This window comes from Chiloscyllium plagiosum, unplaced genomic scaffold, assembly GCF_037043375.1.
Source record: "Chiloscyllium plagiosum isolate Xiang-an unplaced genomic scaffold, Cpla_swu_hap1 HiC_scaffold_23, whole genome shotgun sequence".
Taxonomy (NCBI): domain Eukaryota; kingdom Metazoa; phylum Chordata; class Chondrichthyes; order Orectolobiformes; family Hemiscylliidae; genus Chiloscyllium; species Chiloscyllium plagiosum.
Window position 1 is genome coordinate 18,037,356 of NW_028270161.1, and position 17,701 is coordinate 18,055,056.

At 40.6% G+C, this 17,701-nt stretch overlaps 1 protein-coding gene across 1 annotated transcript in view; it reads left to right on the top strand.

The window, feature by feature from the left end:
* LOC122561817 (carboxypeptidase A1-like) overlaps positions 1–15,958 on the top strand; it is a 38,740-nt gene extending 22,782 nt beyond the window's left edge. The window contains exons 7-12 of the mRNA XM_043714020.2: positions 1,932–2,030; positions 2,459–2,569; positions 6,949–7,039; positions 8,707–8,906; positions 10,676–10,760; positions 15,290–15,958. Of these exons, the coding sequence (XP_043569955.2) occupies positions 1,932–2,030; positions 2,459–2,569; positions 6,949–7,039; positions 8,707–8,906; positions 10,676–10,760; positions 15,290–15,477 (774 nt within the window). The 3' untranslated portion in view covers positions 15,478–15,958. The remainder of the gene's footprint in view (positions 1–1,931; positions 2,031–2,458; positions 2,570–6,948; positions 7,040–8,706; positions 8,907–10,675; positions 10,761–15,289) is intronic.
* The last annotated feature ends 1,743 nt before the right edge of the window (positions 15,959–17,701 follow it).

Below are 17,701 nucleotides of genomic sequence, written 5' to 3' on the forward strand. Positions count from 1 at the left end.
ATGCTGGCCTTGCCAACAAAGATTGCATTCTAAATCACATCCTAATGGGTAGTGGTGGCTGATGAGGAAATGGGAAAATCCTGCCTTGATGCAGAAAGTGGAGCTGTGACTATGGGGTATGTGAGCAGCAGTTGACGACCTTCTGAGCTTGGAAGTTGAGGCACATTAATGGAATACAAGAAGCATGTAACCTGTACTGGGGCTGATCTGGGACCACTGTACACTGACAGGGAAGGAAAATCTATTTTAAGGTGCAAACTGCAGTGGCTGATTTTACCTTCTCTGTTGTAACATGAGCTGAAAATGTGTTGCTGGAAAAGCGCAGTAGGTCAGGCAGCATCCAGGGAACAGGAGAATCGACGTTTCGGGCATAAGCCCTTCTTCAGGCTCCTGCTTCCTGAAGAAGGGCTTTTGCCCAAAATGTCGATTCTCCTGTTCCCTGGATGCTGCCTGACCTGCTGCGCTTTTCCAGCAGCACAGTTTCAGCTCTGATCTCCAGCATCTGCAGACCTCACTTTCTCCTGTTGTAACATGACCCAATTTCAAGCAAGAGGAAGTGGAGGAAGATGTGGTCCTCAAACTCAGCTAAAACTGCCAGAATGTTCTCACTCCATCTGTTTTAATAGGTAGTTACTCAAAGCTTAGATAGTCCAAATACAGATCATTGGAAAGGATCTGGTTGAATGATATAGCTCTAGCATTCTGCAGCTGTCTTTGCTCAGATGAAACCTTCTTTATTGCAGCTAGTCATCCTCTCTACTTATCATTCTTAGCACAGGCAATGCTGCCTGTACTACCTTCTTGCTCTTAATGTCTGAGTAAACCATTCTTTGTGTCCCTTCTCCTTTGCAGGTACATGTACTATCAGAGGAATTGTGGTCAGATTCAAATCACAGATACACAGTGCTCATTTCCCTGGTTGGGTATGTACACCTGTGTGCACCTCCTGATAGCTCCATTACCCTCCAAAATTGCGAGAGCTATGGAATTGACCCCTCTTTAACTCTAAGCTATTATTTGCAGAACTGAGGAACCATCAAGGTCATTGACTCAATCTGTTTTACCTTCCAAGTACAGACTGAGAATTTTTAAAGCACGAACTTGCTGTTACATACCCACTAATGCATTGACTTATATTGTCTTCTGTCATGTTATCATCAACGTTCGTGATGTCCTGCACTTTGAACTCCATCTCAATATACAATTTCTTAATTGAGAGGAAATTTATAGTTAGGCGCTGATTCAGGCCTCCCTGGTCTAATTGACATTATGCTGGGCTTACATCTAAAGTATTGTTACATATTGCAGTTCTCCTTACATTGATGTATTCCAGGCTAATGTTATAGATCCTCTATTTCTAACACAAAGTTGAGGATTTATATACAGTGTGTATGAGATAGGAATGCTAATACTCCCACACTCGGGAATTCTTCAGGAAGTTGCCAACACATCCCTTTAACCGCTTATGCCAACCTCAGTAAGATCAAATTGAAAGCCTACAAGGAAAAGAGCTCTAGTGTGTGTACCTTCTGTTGTTATTTTTTATTACAGGGCTAATGTGGGTGCATCACATTCTTTATGTGTGAGACATTAGCTTGTTTCCTGCTGAGGTTAGTTGCACTGTTTGTGAATTACTTTGGTGTATTAGCACTTGGTTATCACAATTCAGGCATTCACATGTTAGCACTCAGTCACTTTCTGTAGTACTCAAAGTGTCCTGCAATCACTGCATGATAAGAGCTAATATGAGAATGTATATGTGCAAATCTGTCATTAGGCATACACTCTCTATTGTTCTGTTGAGCTTATTTTTCTAACCAACCTGTTCACAGATGTTATTACAAAACTCTGGAGCAGATGAGATTTGAACTAGGCCTCTCAGTCAAGGGGTAATAGAGTCTTTAATAGGGCTGTTTTTTTCATTCAAACAGTTTAGCACTGGACGTAACCGTCCTGCCATATGGATTGACAGTGGTATCCATGGCCGTGAAAGAGTAGCACCTGCTGTCGCAATCTGGATTGCAAAGAAGGTATGAAAACATTTCATAAATTAGTGAGGCAATTTCAATGTAATTTGTCCACCCACAGAGAAACTGACTGGATCATGAACAACACTGAATAGCACTCTCTAGGCCCAGTTTTAGTTTCCAGTGAAATCAGTGGAGAGCAAAATCATTCCCTGCCTGGTCACTGGGGTTTCCCATCTGGTGAGTTCAGTGAAAACAATCCACAAATCATGTGCAAGTCTATATGATCACTATTTTGTATTCCTTAAGGACTAACTGACCGCAATTGTTCTGATAAATATGGGAATGTAGTGAATATTGGTCTTTGTAACATAGAAGCAGGGGATGGCAGCTGAAGCTCATGCAGAGCATAATTTTGCACATGGGGAAAATTGTAGAAAACACCCAAGCATCTGACTGTGAATTAACTTCCTGTTTTTGTGTGTCATTAGATCACGACTGATTATGGAATTGATCCCTCCATCACATCATTACTGAATAAAATGGACATCTTCATGGAAATCATGGCAAACCCAGATGGCTATGTTTACAGTTGGACCACAGTAAATAGTTCAATGTTTCTGACTTTCTTGGTTCTGTTTCATGATGTTTAATCTTCATTGTCTGCTCCCTCCCTCAAAACAACATGCTACGTTTATACGCTATTCATGCTATAGTGCAAATTCATAGGAGCGAATTTACAAAAAAATTGACATGGAGTTACATAAAGATGAATTAGAACAAATGTTTAAAAACTTGCTAAAATAAGAGTTAGATTTAAAGGAGTATCTTAAAGGAGGAAAAGAGGTGGCCAGGTTTACATTCTCTTTCTAGGGTGTAGCTGCCAATGGTGAAAAGATAAACATAAATGATATATAGAGGCCAGAAGTGGAGGAAAACAAGATTTGAGAGGGTCACAGGGTGGATGAGTTTATAGAGATAAGGAGGGACAACTCACTGCCCATTGTTATTCAAATTTTGTCACCCCAACGGGGTTATGGAGAAGAATGTTTACTGCCAGCATTCAGAGCAAAGCCCAAAGAGACAGATCTTCATTGGTGAAATGGTTGAGATGAGGATTGGAGGTCAACCAGCTCAATAGAATGTCTAGGTGGGAGGAAGACATTGAACAACAAGCGAGAGCATCGGAGGAGAGAAGCTGAATTGAAGATGCGGTCACACAGATAGGATGTCTGCTGAGTCCCATGGCACAAGGGGTCTGAGTACAAGGGAAATCAAGGGTCAGACAATCTGGTGGAGGGTGGGGATCTATGCCTTAAAATACTTGCAATAGAATGTTAACATCAATATGATACGAAAGTCGGAGGAGTCATGATACGAAAGTCGGAGGAGTTGTTGACAGTGAGGAAGGATGTGGCAAGTTACAGCAGGATATAGAGAAGCTGCAGAGCTGGGCAGAAAGGTGGCAAATGGAATTCAATGTAGCTAAGTGTGAGGTGATTCACTTTGGGAAGAATAACAAAAAGATGGGGTACTGGGCTAATGGTCGGATACTTGGTAGTGTGGATGTGCAGAGGGATCTTGGTGTCCATGTACACAGATCTCTGAAAGTTGCCACCCAGGTAAATAGTGCGGTGAGGAAGGCATATGGCGTATTGGCTTTTATTGGTAGAGGAATTGAGTTCCGGAGTCCTGAGGTCATGATGCAGTTGTATAAGACTCTGGTGCGGCCGCATCTGGAATATTGTGTGCAGTTTTGGTCGCCATACTATAGGAAGGATGTGGAGGCACTGGAACGGGTGCAGAGGAGGTTTACCAGGATGTTGCCTGGTATGGAAGGAAGATCGTATGAGGAAAGACTGAGACACTTGGGGCTGTTTTCATTAGAGAAAAGAAGGTTTAGGGGTGACTTGATTGAGGTGTACAAGATGATTAGGGGGTTAGATAGGGTTGACAGTGTGAACCTTTTCCCGCGTATGGAGTCGGGTGTTACAAGGGGGCATAGCTTTAAATTAAGGGGGGGTAGATATAGGACTGAAGTTAGGGGTAGGTTCTTCACTCAGCGAGTCGTAAGTTCATGGAATGCCCTGCCAGTAGCAGTGGTGGACTCTCCCTCTTTATGGGCATTTAAGCGGGCATTGGATAGGTATATGGAGGATAGTGGGTTAGTATAGGTTAGGTGGGCTTGGATCGGTGCAACATCGAGGGCCAAAGGGCCTGTACTGCGCTGTATTCTTCTATGTTCTAAAAAGCAAGCTGGAAATTTTATTCTGGGTAGGTCCACCAATAGCGTAGAGGGATGAAGGTGAGGCCTTTGCTGAGGAGTAAACATTCATCCTCAGTGAGGGGGATGAAGAGCTTATGCATCCTGCTTCTCGGATGCTGCCTGACCTACTGTGCTTTTCCAGCACCACACTCTTAAGGTCCACCAATAACCAAATACCCAGTTGTCTTGGAGTCAACAATCACGGCAGTCAGACAATGTTTTGTAGTTAAACAACCTAGCAATCCAATATCATCTTTTTTACACAAATGCCCAAAATGAATTCAATTCATTTTGACGGGGGAATCTAGAAATTTGAGATCTTGGGTTCACAGGGTTTTGCATGGGACCAGACAAACTGCACAAAACTTGTCATTCCCTGGTGTATTTGGAAATCATGAGGAAGAGAAATCTTGCCATCTTTGAGATGATGCGATTGTGGATCATGGTTCGGGAGTAAAGAGACTGAAGTCTGGCAGGCTGGGCAATGTTAGAGATGGGAAACCAAAGCAATTATTTAATGTATTTAAGAGGCCAGCTCATGATTGAAGAGAACAGAGTACTGGACTGCATGAAATAGTGATTAGTCAGAAAATTTGACTGAGCGCTCACAATAAATAAGAAGTCTGTCTTTTCAATGGGAACAGAATTACTTTATGCCTACTGACCCAGTTACACATTTCATAAATTTGTTGGGCAATTTCAATGTAATTTCTCCACCTATGGCGAAACTGACTGGATCATGAACAACACTGAAGTGCACTCTCTAGGCTCAGTTTTAGTCTCAGTGGAGAAATCAGTGGAGAGCAATATTGGCTGAGGTGTAAAATCATCCCCTGCGTGGTCACCGGTGTTTCCCATCTGGTGAGTTCGATAATATTGCAAACATCTGCCTAATTGAAGAGTTTCAGCTGATGTAAGACCACAGGATAACATAAATCTGTTGAAGTGTTTACAGTTCTTTCACATAATGAGTACACCTTGAAAATATTTACTCAGCCACTAAAGATATTGTAACTTGATAAAGCCTGTAATAATCTAGAAGTTAGAATGGGGGAGCCTGCAGTCGAACTTGCTTACTGAGCAAAGGGAAGCAATGAGGTAAGATTAGGAAGGCTAAGAATTAATTCATTCAGTACATAGTGATTTGGTGCCTAGTGCGATCAGACTTTGTATTTCATCAGATACAACTGAGTTTATACATAGATAATAGAAAAAGAGCCGGAAAAACTCAGCAGCAACCGAGGGAGAAAAAGACAGAGTGGGCATTTCAAGCCCAATATGACTCTTGCTTAGAACACACTGGACTTGAAACATTAACTCAGTTTACAGTTGCTGCCAGATCTGCTGAGTTTCTTCAACATTTTCTGTTTTCAGATCTCCACCATGCACAGGATTTTGCTTTTGTTTTAGAGTTCTGGATATAGGTTTGCTCACTGAGCTGGAAGATTCATTTCCCAACATTTTGTCACCCTACTAGGTAACATCTTCAGTGGGCCTCAGGCAAAGCATTGTACATGATTCCTGCTTTCTATTTATATGTTTGGGTTTCTTTGGGTTGGCGATATCATTTCCTGTGGTGATGTCATTTCCTAAAAGCATGGCATTCCAACCGGAACTCTATCAACAAACACATCTGGTTAGACCCCATCTACCACGCTCTAGGAAAAAGAACAGGAAATGACATCACCAACCCAAAGAAACCCAAACGTATAAATAGAAAGCAGGAATCATGTACAGTGCTTTGCCAGAGGCCCACTGAAGATGTTACCTAGTAGGGTGACGAAACGTCTGGAAATTAACCTTCCAGCTCAGTGAGCAAACCTACATCCAGAACCTCAACATGAGCTACAAATCTTCTCAAAACTCGCTTGTTTTAGAGTTTTTACTGAGTGTTATTTTGTTTTTTAAAATGTATACATTTATAAACTAAAAACACTGTAACATTTGTTCTCAGGAAGTGACAGACTGACCTGTAACTTGAGGCTATGTCTTCATTTGATTGAAAACTAGTCACTTCTGATTAGCTGATGACTTATGTTAGTATGCAAGGGAGAGACAATGTACAAGGCAGTTGATGAGGCTAACAATATATTCAAGAGTATGTTTTCATCGTCCTACTGATTGAGTGCAGATACCTTTGATCGCACTGCATACTATGGCCAACTTAATTCCCTCACTCACTTTTATGTGTTTGTAGGAGGATTCATTCATCCCTAGTTTTCATAAAATGCATGAAAGGAACTCCAATTTGCATCTGTATGTTGTCAACATGTGGAATGATTTTCTGGGAAATTGGCAATGCAGATGAGAGCTCTGGAAGTGTGCTTGAGATGACATTAAACTAATCTGTTCTCTTAAACCTCCAAAGTACATTGAAGCTGCAGTATGGATATGTCTAAAGGGAAACTAGATTAATACATGAGGGAAAAATAATTGGAAACATACAATGTTAGAGTTTGATGATGTGGGGGTTGAGGAGACATTATGTGCAACATCAACTTGTTGAGTTAAATGGGCTATTCGTGTACTGTTACGTATGTGTAAAATGACCAGTTAATGGGTTGAGTGCAGATATCATCAGAACCATGCTTATTGGCCTATTGTTTCTCTTTCTAAGTGCCTTTGGAACATGCTAAATTATCCTATAATAATTAATGCTGAATGTGCATAGTTTCTGAAAGTGAATGAGCTAATTCTGAGTACCTGTAATCCTAGAATCCAATGTGGCGTAAGACCATGTCCAAAAGCCCTGGAACTCGTTGCTTTGGAGTTGATGCAAACAGAAACTTTGACACTAACTTTGGAGGTGGGATTTTGTATTTTCAATTATGTTTTACATCACTTTACATATCACTTTATATAGTATTGTGCTGATAGAGTTGATCAAAATTAACCCTACTTTCTAAAATTAAATATAATACTTGCATAATTGAACAAGCTGGGATCTTCCTGATCACCAATCTAATTGAAAGGAAAAACAGTCTCAATCGACCAAATGGCTTCCTTCAGTTCTGATGTAACGAATAGGCTGATGTGTGTCATGGCAACAGGATGCCCATAATTCTGGCTTTCTGCTGACATAGAAGTCTATAGTGTAGAAAAAGGGCCTTTGACCCACTGGGTGTGTGCTGGTCGAAAACAAGCACGTAACTATTCTAAGTGTCCTGTTGCTTTTTCACACTGTGAGTAAATGTCCTACTCATGCCTCTGTGGGTTAATGCCTGCTGATATGAACCAAGGAAAATCCCAGACTTTGGCCTGAATGTGTTGCGGTCAGTGCAGTGTGAGCAGTCCAATTGGTCTTAATGTTGCTGGGAGCCAGAGGATAACATAATTACTTTGAATTCCAACCTCTGGTTTTCGGGAGAGGGTGCTGACAGAAAATTCAAAATGGAAGGCTTCACAGCTCAGCACAATCTGTCAGCTGAAACTTACCTCTTGCTTTCACATGATGGAAGACCACAAAAGCTGAAACAGAAATGGAAAACAAATTGCATCAGGAATCAAAGTCTTTCAGGAAAGAAAAGGAGAAAGCTGGATGAACAGGGCTTAGGTTCATAGTTCATGCTTGAGTTAGCATGTGATTTTGAGTTAGGGTTAGGATTGGTTGTAGGCGTAGTGTTACAGGTGGTTCATTATCCCTGTTTTGTGTTTGTATTCTTATTCCTTAAGCTTTTTCTTTCACTTTTATTTGTCTTACCCTTTCTCTACCTGTCAACTTGTTTTACTTGTCATTTTCCTTTCCTTTGTAACTTTTCCTTTTCATGGCTGGGCTTTTGGGCTACAGTAAGGATTAACATTATACCTTACATCAATTCCCTAAAAATATTTCCCCCGATTTAGGATTCTTTTAAAAATTAGCGATGGCTGCGAATTCAACTCTAAATATTGGCCCAGTCGCTGGAACTCATTAAAACAACTAGATAGATTGAAATTAAGAACATGATTAGGCCATTCATCTCTTCCAGCCTGCTCTGTCATTCAGTATGATGATGGCTAATCATCCAGCACTGCACCCTTTTCCTGCTTTTGCCCCAAACTCTTTGATCCCTTTAGCCCTAAGAACAATATCCATCTCCTTCCTGAAAACATTCAATGTTTTGCCCTGAACTGCTTTCTGTGGCAGAGAATTCCATGGGCTCACCATTCTCAGGGTGAAGAAATTTCTCGTCAGCCCAGTCCTAAATGTCCTACCGTTGTTGCATCCCTTCATAATTAGAATATCCTTCCATAGATAAGGAGACCAAAACTGCATACAATAGTCAAGGTGTGGTCTCACCAAGGCCCTGTATAATTGCAGCAAGACTTCCCCGTTCCTATACACAAATCCTCTCACTATGAATGCCATCGTACCGTTTGCACTACCACTGTCAGAATCTGCACTGATTTGTTTTCAGCTAAAGAATATCTAAAGGTGAAAGGACTGGTAAATGTTGTGGTGCAAGGCTAATAAAAGCTGTTTTTGATTCACAGGCAATGGGAGTAGCAAAGCCCCTTGTGCAGAAAGTTATTGTGGGCCTCATGCGCATTCCGAACCAGAGGTGAAAGCCATTGTGAATTTCATCAAAAACCATGGCAATTTCATGGTTTTCATTACACTCCATAGCTATTTCCAGCGTTTGCTGTATCCTTATGGACGTACACACATGCCTCCAGAAAACTTTGAAGAATTGGTATGCTTTTTCTGAGTCTATTCAAAAGAATTTTCTAATCAACTCCTGTTTTTTCTATATAAATGTTGGTAGTTTTCTATGTAGAGCAGTCACTATGGATGGCTTTAAAAAATACTTGATTCCATTTGGATTAATATCCATTATTAAATATAGGTTCATTTAATAATTCATTGCCACAGAAGGCTGTGGAGGCCAGGTCATTGAATATACTAAAGACTGAGATAGATAGGTTCTTGAGTATCTTGAGGGTTGCAGGGAGAAAACAGGAGAATGGGATTGAGAAAGTTATCAGCCATAGTTGAATGTTGGAGCAGATTCAATAGGCTGAATGGCCTAATTTCTGCTCCAAGATTTATGGCCTTATGGATTTATAGAATCGCCAGGAGGGTGCAGGCCACTCAGAGGGCATGCACATCCTGGACAGCTTTTGTATCCTGGATTACAGAATGGGAATGGCTGAGGTCCTTGGTTCAGCAGAAAACCTGATCAACAGCTCTTTAGATACAATCGATTTTGGTCTTTACCACTCGAGTATTGTGCACCGCCTGTTTGGAGCACAGGAAAGAAAGATCTGAAGCATAATGAAGATCTGGGAGGAGGGAAAGGATACTTTGAGGAGAAGAAAAATCCAGAGAAAGGAAGTTCCAGACAGGGTGGAAAATGGTGGGAGGAAAAATGGAGAGGGAAGGGATATTTGGCAAGGAGGAAGGTTTGAAAGGACGGAAGATTGAGGAGGGGAAGGAAGTTGTGACTCAAACGTTCTTGAACTTGGAAAGATTTGGGTGAAGAGATTTCTGGAGTGAAGGCAGATTTGGAGCTTTGGGAAAGTTAATTCTGGATAGAAGGAAAATCAGGCAGAAAGGCATTTTGTACAATTATGCCACTGAGAACTGCTCTCCACTGAGGAAGTGAAGACCAAATCCTAAAGCATTCAGTTTTACTTGTGCCTGCACGCTGTCAGCTGGTTAGGTGTATTAGTACATTATATTTCGCCCTCTTGGGACATAGCATTCAATGCAAGCCAAACATGGAGAAACAGAAGAGTCCTCTTTTTCCTAGTTATACAGTCCCTTTGTGACCTGAGTTTTGGGTTATCTCAACATAACTCCTTGTCGATATGAGTCTACAAGATAATACTTTCTATAACTGAACATTGATTGAAGTGTTAACTCTGCAGTTCTTGCTAAAGAAACAGGAAGGAATCTAGAACAAGAGCATAGACCCTAAAATTTTAATGGGCTGTTCAAGCTATTAATACAAAAAGGGACTAGAAAATTGGAACTTACTGCTTTGAAAAACCTGTTGAGACTGGGATCAATAGAAAAATTTTAAATTTGAATTAATATAGATTTTTATCAGGCATGGATATTAAGGACTGTGGTACAAGTCATGATCATGACAGGACTTTTTAGCAATGTTGATTGAGGTAAAAATATTAATGAGGATATTAGTGCTTTTGCAGAATATTTTACTCAAGAGAACAGACACAGGCTTGGTTTAACATCTTCCCTGAAAGGCAGAACTTCAGACATTACAGCAGTCTCTTGATACTGTACTGGACCATCATACTAGATTGTAAGCTCAAGTCTCTTGAATGGGATTTGAACACATAACATGTAGTCAGTGCTGGAGTTGTACCTCTGAACCGCTATTTAAAAGTAGATGACAGTTGACTAATTTGAATAGAGGTTGTTATCATTAGTTCAGAATACAAATGACCATTGTACCATGCCCTAATGATTTTCATGACCTCTCTCTGCATGGTATAGGCCACACTAGCCAGTGAAGCAATTGAAGCTCTGACCTCCTTGTATGGCACTCAGTATACACATGGAAGTATTGTACAAGCTATTGGTAAGTGACACACTGAAAACGGCGTGGGTTGCTTTGTAATCTGACAAATTTCAAAGCTTTTGCTGCAATTTTAATGTCTGTGGGTAGGATAAATTCGACCCACAGAAGAGAGAAGCTACAAAATATGGATATAACGGGACACAGTTCAGATCCATAATGAAGGTGTATGTAACCACATTTTTGAATGGCATGGGGTTTTGAATGTTGTAAAATCTTTCTCATTATTTTCATCCACCGAACAAGATGGCTGGAAGAGTTGAAAAAGGTGCAGTGTATATATCTGTTATCTGTCTGCAAATAATATGTGCACAACAAAACAGATGAAAGCATTCTCTTGTTCATTTTGCAGACCAATGCTTTGATTAATCAGTCAGGCTGCCAGGTTTAAAATGTAAACACAGCCTGGCAGTTAATTATCAATCAGCATGAAAATGATGATTTGGAGGCAGGTGTTGGACTGGGGTGTACAAAGTTAAAATCATGCAATACCAGGTTGTAGTCCAACAGGTTTATTTGGAAGCACTAGCTTTCAGAGTACTGCTCCTTCATTAGGTAGTTGTGGAGTATAAGATCGTAAGACACAGAATTTATAGCAAATTTTTACAGTGTGATGTAACTGAAATTATCTATTGAAAAAAACCTGGATTGTTTGTTAAGTCTCTCATCTTTTGAATGACCATGTTGGTTTAAATTCTTTCATATGCAAATCACAGAACTTTTTTAAAAAGTTAAATTCTCAAGTGAACTTCAACAATAGGTGCCATGTCGACCCAGATAATGCATTGAAGGTGTGAGGCTGTCTGTGCCCCAATGTTCAGATTGATTCTAATCTAAAAGAGGGATTTACAGTATTTTACATGGATTCATGCAGTTTTTGAGCAAAATAAAATGTAATTCTGAAAGTACAAATTCACCCCACACCTTATATATGTGGGTGTGTGTGTGTGCAGGGATGTATGAGTGTCTGTGAGATAGTGTGTTTATGTGTGTGAGTGTGAGCGTAAAGGGGTATATGTCCATGAGAGCGTGTCTGTGTGTGCGCGCGTATGCAGTTGGGTCATCTGTAGTATGACATGAACCCAAGGTCCCATTGACACCATTCCCATGGGTACTGAACTCAGCTATCAGCCTCTGCTTGGCCACTTTGCATTGTTGCCTGTCCCAAAGTCCGCCTTGGAGGATGGTCACCCGAAAGTCCGAGGTCATATGTCCCGTACCACTGAAGTGTTCTCCGACTGGGAGGCAACACCCTTGGCTTTTGATTATTGTGCAGTGTCTATTCATTGTTGATGTAGACTCTGCTCAGTCTTGCCAATGTACCATGTCTCAAGGCATTCTTGCCTGCAGCATATCAGATAGAAAACATTGGCCAAGTCACATGAGTACCTGCCGCGTACATGGTGGGTGGTGTCCACACGTGTAATGGTGGTATCTGTGTTGACACTCTGACACGTATTGCAGCATCCACCATGACAAGGTTGTATGGTGTTGTCCTGTAAGTCTGGCAGTTTGCTGCAAACAATGATCTGTTTGAGATTTGGTGGTGCTTAAAGGCGATAAGTGGAGACATGGGGAAGATCTTGGTGAGGTGTTCATCCTCATTGATAATGTGTTGTGAGTGGCGAAGAACACGGCATAGTTTTTCCGCTCCTGGGAAGTACTGGACAATGAAGGGTACCCTGTCGGTTGCAGCTCGTGTCTGTCTCCTGACGAAGTCATTAAGGTTTCTCACTGTGTTACGTCAGAACTGGCAGTCGATGAGTTGAGCATCGTACCCCATTCTTATGAGGGCATCCTTGGGTACTTCCAAGTGCCCGTCATGTTCCTCCTCATCTGAACAGTCCTATGTATGCGTGGGGATGGTCCGTAGAGGATGGCCGTTAAATATGTTTTGGAAGCTGGAGAAGTATAGTATTGTGAAGTTATCTGTGGATTTGCGGAAGAGTGAGGTGCTGAGTTGCCAATCTTTAATGGAGATTATGTGTCCAAGAATGAGACAGATACTAGAGAGTAGTCTATGGTGAGTTTAATGGTGGGATGAAACTCATTGATATCACTGTGTAACTATTCAATGACTCCTCACCATGGGTCCAAAGGAAGGAAATGTCAATATACCTAGTGTATAGTGTTGGTTGGAGATCCTATGTAGAGAAGAAATCTTGTTCGAACCTGTGCATGAAAATGTTGGCATATTGGGGTGCATATTTGGTCCGATGGCTATTCCATGTATCTGGATGAAGAACTGGTTGTCAAAGGTGTAAAAATTGTGGTCGAGGATAAAGCGGATGAGTTGTAGGACAGCGCTCGGAGATTGGCAGTTGTTGGTGTTGAGAACTGAAGCTGTTGCCACGATGCCGTCATTATGGGGGATGCTGGTGTAGAGTGCTGAAATGGCCATTGTGATGTCTACAAATCAGAGTTCCCTCCTTAACCAATCATCATATGCAGGGCAGGTGGGAAATAACCCAGACCTTTTGGCTGGAAAAGCAGAGCAGATCAGGCAGTATCCGAGGAGCAAGAGAATTGAGGCTTGGGCATAAGCCCTTTATCAGGAATCTCCTGATAAAGGGCTTATGCCCGAAACATCGATTCTCCTGTTCCTCAAATGCTGCCTGACCATCTGTGCTTTTCCAGCACCACACTCTCGACTCTGATCTCCAGCATCTGCAGTCCTCACTTTCTTCAAGCTCAGAAGACAGGACACTAGTACTGTGCCACAAGAACCCAAACAATAGAGGAGAAAGTACACTTACATGAAAGATTACAACAGCCCAGGGACACAAGTCTAGATATTTTCTAATCATCTGACCCGGAGATGTTATTGTACCTCATTGCAGCAGGTGAGATTTGAACTTGGACTTCCTGGTCCAGAGGTAGGGTTACTACCACTGTGGCACAAGGCAGCCCTTAAGTGTCTGACTGAAACGAAGAGAAAACATTTAAAACATTTGTGCTGAATTATTGGCACTTCTCTCATTTATTAAGAAGCGCCAACATTTGTATTTCCTTCTTTCCTCTTCTGTATTTCCATTATCTCCAGTTTGTTTCCAATCCCAAATTGGCTGTGGGAAAGCAATGTGGAGAGGTCATGTGCAAATGCTCAGTTTTGGGTGAGGAGAAGGGGGATACCTTTTGTTTTGATAATGGTACAAAATGTGACCAAACCAAAGCAGCCAGCGATAATTAAGAAAACTGACAAAATAGTCAGTATTACCAGTTTACAAAAGCATAATATCACCAAGTAATACCTACAGAAAATACTCATTAAATTGGGGCTGACTGCTGCATTATGCACGTTCACCCCTCCTGGTGGGATAATGCATAAAAATACATGGCCAGTAGCAGGTTTCCACATGAAAATGAAAACGGCTGTCTGTACAGTGTTCCCATAGCAACTACATTTAATTCAGAGAGTTAAGCCCTCCCCTCACTACTGTACTGAGGCATTAAAGCTTTCTCTTAACCTCACGCTGCAGTTCTGATTTTGTCAAGTTCCTTCATGCCCATTTCCCATGAGTTTTTTTCAGGCCTGCCTCAGAAAAAAGTTTTAATTTTTACTTCTCATGAATTTTCTTGAATCCACTTGTAGAAAGAAGTGAACAGTCTCAAAACAGCATTAAGCATGGCATAAATAATCCACACATTAATACCCTCATTCTTATTTCTGGCTCTAAATCCATACAAATCCAGGCCTACTCAATCCATTTCTGTTCCAGCCAGAAATTGGGGCACATGTTCAGGTTTTCCCCATGAGTTTTGAGAGCATCTGCCAGCCTACAAAACACAAAATAAATAAAGGGTACTCATTTAAGAGTATGTGCTGTTTTTCTCTAACTAGCAGTAGGAAATTTACAAACCTCTTTCAATCTGTACACTCTCCAAACAATTAAGCTCTGATTACCTCAGACATGGTTACTTGCAATAATCTGCCTTCATATCAAGCGCAGAGGAGATTTGTCGGCATGAAACCCAGATTAAAGTATTTCATCTCAGTATGTGGACTGATGAAACTGGGGCTGTTTATCTTAGAGCAGAGAAATTAAGGGAGATTTTGATAGGAGTTTTCAACATGAGAATCTATTTTGATACAGTAAATAAGGGAAACCCCTTAAAGTGGTTGAAGAATAGGTGACCAGAGGACAAGGATTGGAGAAAAATATTTATTCATTGAGTTATGATCTGGAACACACAGCTTGAAGCAGGTTCAATAGTAACTTTTAAAAGGGAATTGCATAAATACTCAAAGTGGAGAAACTTGAAGAGCTATGGAGTTGCAGCAACAAGTGAGACTAAGCCCCGACAGTCAAATGGCTTCTGCATGCTGTCCTTTCTGATTCTGTTATAATGAAATATCACAGGACATACATAAATAATGCTATAATACTCCTACCAACAGCTGGTAAAAACACATATCACAGAAAGATTTCACCGGTTAGTTGAACAATTCAATATTTTAATGTAAGCATTGACTGATTGGATGTTTGTATTTTGCTTGGTTGTCCATTTGAACCCTTTCTCTATCTCTGTAGGTGAGAGTAGTGGGAACAGCATTGACTGGAGCTATGACCAAGGTATTAAATATGCATATGCCTTTGAGTTGCGTGATGAAGGTCAATATGGCTTCAAACTTCCACCGAATCAAATCGTTCCCACGGCTGAAGAAACCTGGTTGGCCATCAAGAAAATAATGGAGCATGCTTCCAATGTCTTACCTTGATATTATCGCTGCTGATTTAGAAGGCCAGTGCTCAGGGCCAACCAGCTACTTAACTGTATTGTTATTGTGCATCCTTTCTGCTGTATGGCTATAGATACAGAATTGCATATTGCTATAATACTTAACACAACATATAGTGCAAAAAGATGGAAGCTCATTACTGTCACCTCTGCCATTGCAGATTTACATTAATTCCAGCTTTTACAAGCAAATGGTTTGAGAAGATACCTGAGTGACAGGGCTGACCTTAGCTTTAATGTATAATAACTTGTTCACTGTTCAAATTGAGAGGTTATTCTAATCTGACAATGAGGGGTTCTCCAACCCTTGGTCAGGGTTTACTTCAATCTCAGAATATGTGTGAAGTGTTGAATTGTTCAATTTTTCTGTGTTTGTCTATATTTGTCTGGTAGGAGAAAGTAAGGACTGCAGATGCTGGAGATCAGAGCTGAAAAATGTGTTGCTGGAAAAGCGCAGCAGGTCAGGCAGCATCCAAGGAGCAGGAAAATCGACGTTTCGGGCATAAGCCCTTCTTCAGGCTACTGCTTCCTGAAGAAGGGCTTATGCCCGAAACATCGATTCTCCTGCTCCTTGGATGCTGCCTGACCTGCTGCGCTTTTCCAGCAACACATTTTTCAGCTATATTTGTCTGGTGGCTATCTATTGACTGACCTGTAGGTGATTAGTTAAGCGTGGATGTTACTGAGAAAGAGAAACTAAACTTTAAGCAACAGGAAGTATGAGAGCAGATCGTTAAAAGTATTGAATAAACTTATACCTCAGATTCAACATCTGAATGTATAATCTCCGAATATTTCCATGGAATAAAATACAATGAGGTAACATTAATCTGTTTCAGTTGTATGTTTCAGTTGTACCACAATCTGAATGTGCCTTCCATTCTCAAGACTTAGATTGGTAACAATGTCAATTTAAGTTTGTATATCATCAATTGCAAGATGAAATGATTTAATCCAACCTCAGTATTTAAGAGTTTACATTTCCATGAAAATTCATGATCTCGGAGTTTTGATTTGCATAAGACCATTTGAAGGTTTTGCTCCAAACTCATCCTGCAAGAGTCCGCCTTAAATTTATTTAAAGATTTCACCTTTAGGAGTTTAATTCAATGATTGATTAAGGGTTTATCGTGACACTTAGTTAACATTCGCAGTTAAAGAGAAAGAGCCTTACCTCTAATCTCATGCATTATAGCCTAGATGTTACCACAAATGTATGATTTAACTGTTCATCCCAAGCTAGGAGTTTATACCTGTACCCAATCTGACTGCTTAATTCTTGATACCAAACTCATCATTTTCCAAATAACCATATTTCAGTTTCATTCAAATCTCATGGGTGCAAAGGGTTCACGTCAATCTCAAATTAAGAATGTCTTAGAATGTTATTTACTATGCTTGATGTCTAATATATAATGCTTGTCAAGTATGTATTCATATAACATTTATTAAAAATAATTACCTGTTGATCATAAATAAGGGTGTGCTGTACATCTCTATGACTCTATGACTCTAAATCAATATCTGTCCGGTTTGTGATTGGACAGTCCATCTTTTTCACAGAATTGTTGTGGTGCAGAAGAAAGCCATTCATACACCCTACTGGCTGCCCAATGAGCATTGGAAATTAGTGGCTTTCCCTTGCCTTGTACATTGTTTCTATTTAAATAATCATCCAATGCTTTTTTGAATGCCTCAGTTGACTCTGCTTCTAACACACTTTCAGGCAGTGCATTCCAGATCTATACCACTCACATGAAAAGTTTCTTTTTTCTGACAGCACATTTGCTACATTTGCAATTTGTGTCCTATTGTTCTCAACCCTTTTCTGAGTGGAAGGTTTTTCCAATGTACTCTATCCAAACCATTTATGATTTTTAAAACTTCTATCAGACCACTCTTAGCCTTCTTCTCTTCAAAAAGACCAGTCCCAACTTCTCCAATCTATCCTCATAGCCAAGGGTATTCATCCCTGGAACCAATTTTGTCAATCTCTTCTTCATTCTTTCCTATGCATTCACATAATTCCTATAATGTGGTGCTGAGAACTGTATACAATAGTCCAGCTGAGGTCTAAGAAGTGTTTTGTATAAGTTCAGTGCTTCCTCCTTTTTCTCAGAGTCAAGTTGCATGCTTTATTAACTGCACTTTCCATCTGTCTTGCCATCTTCAGTGAGCTATGCACTTGTCCCTCTGCTCTTGCA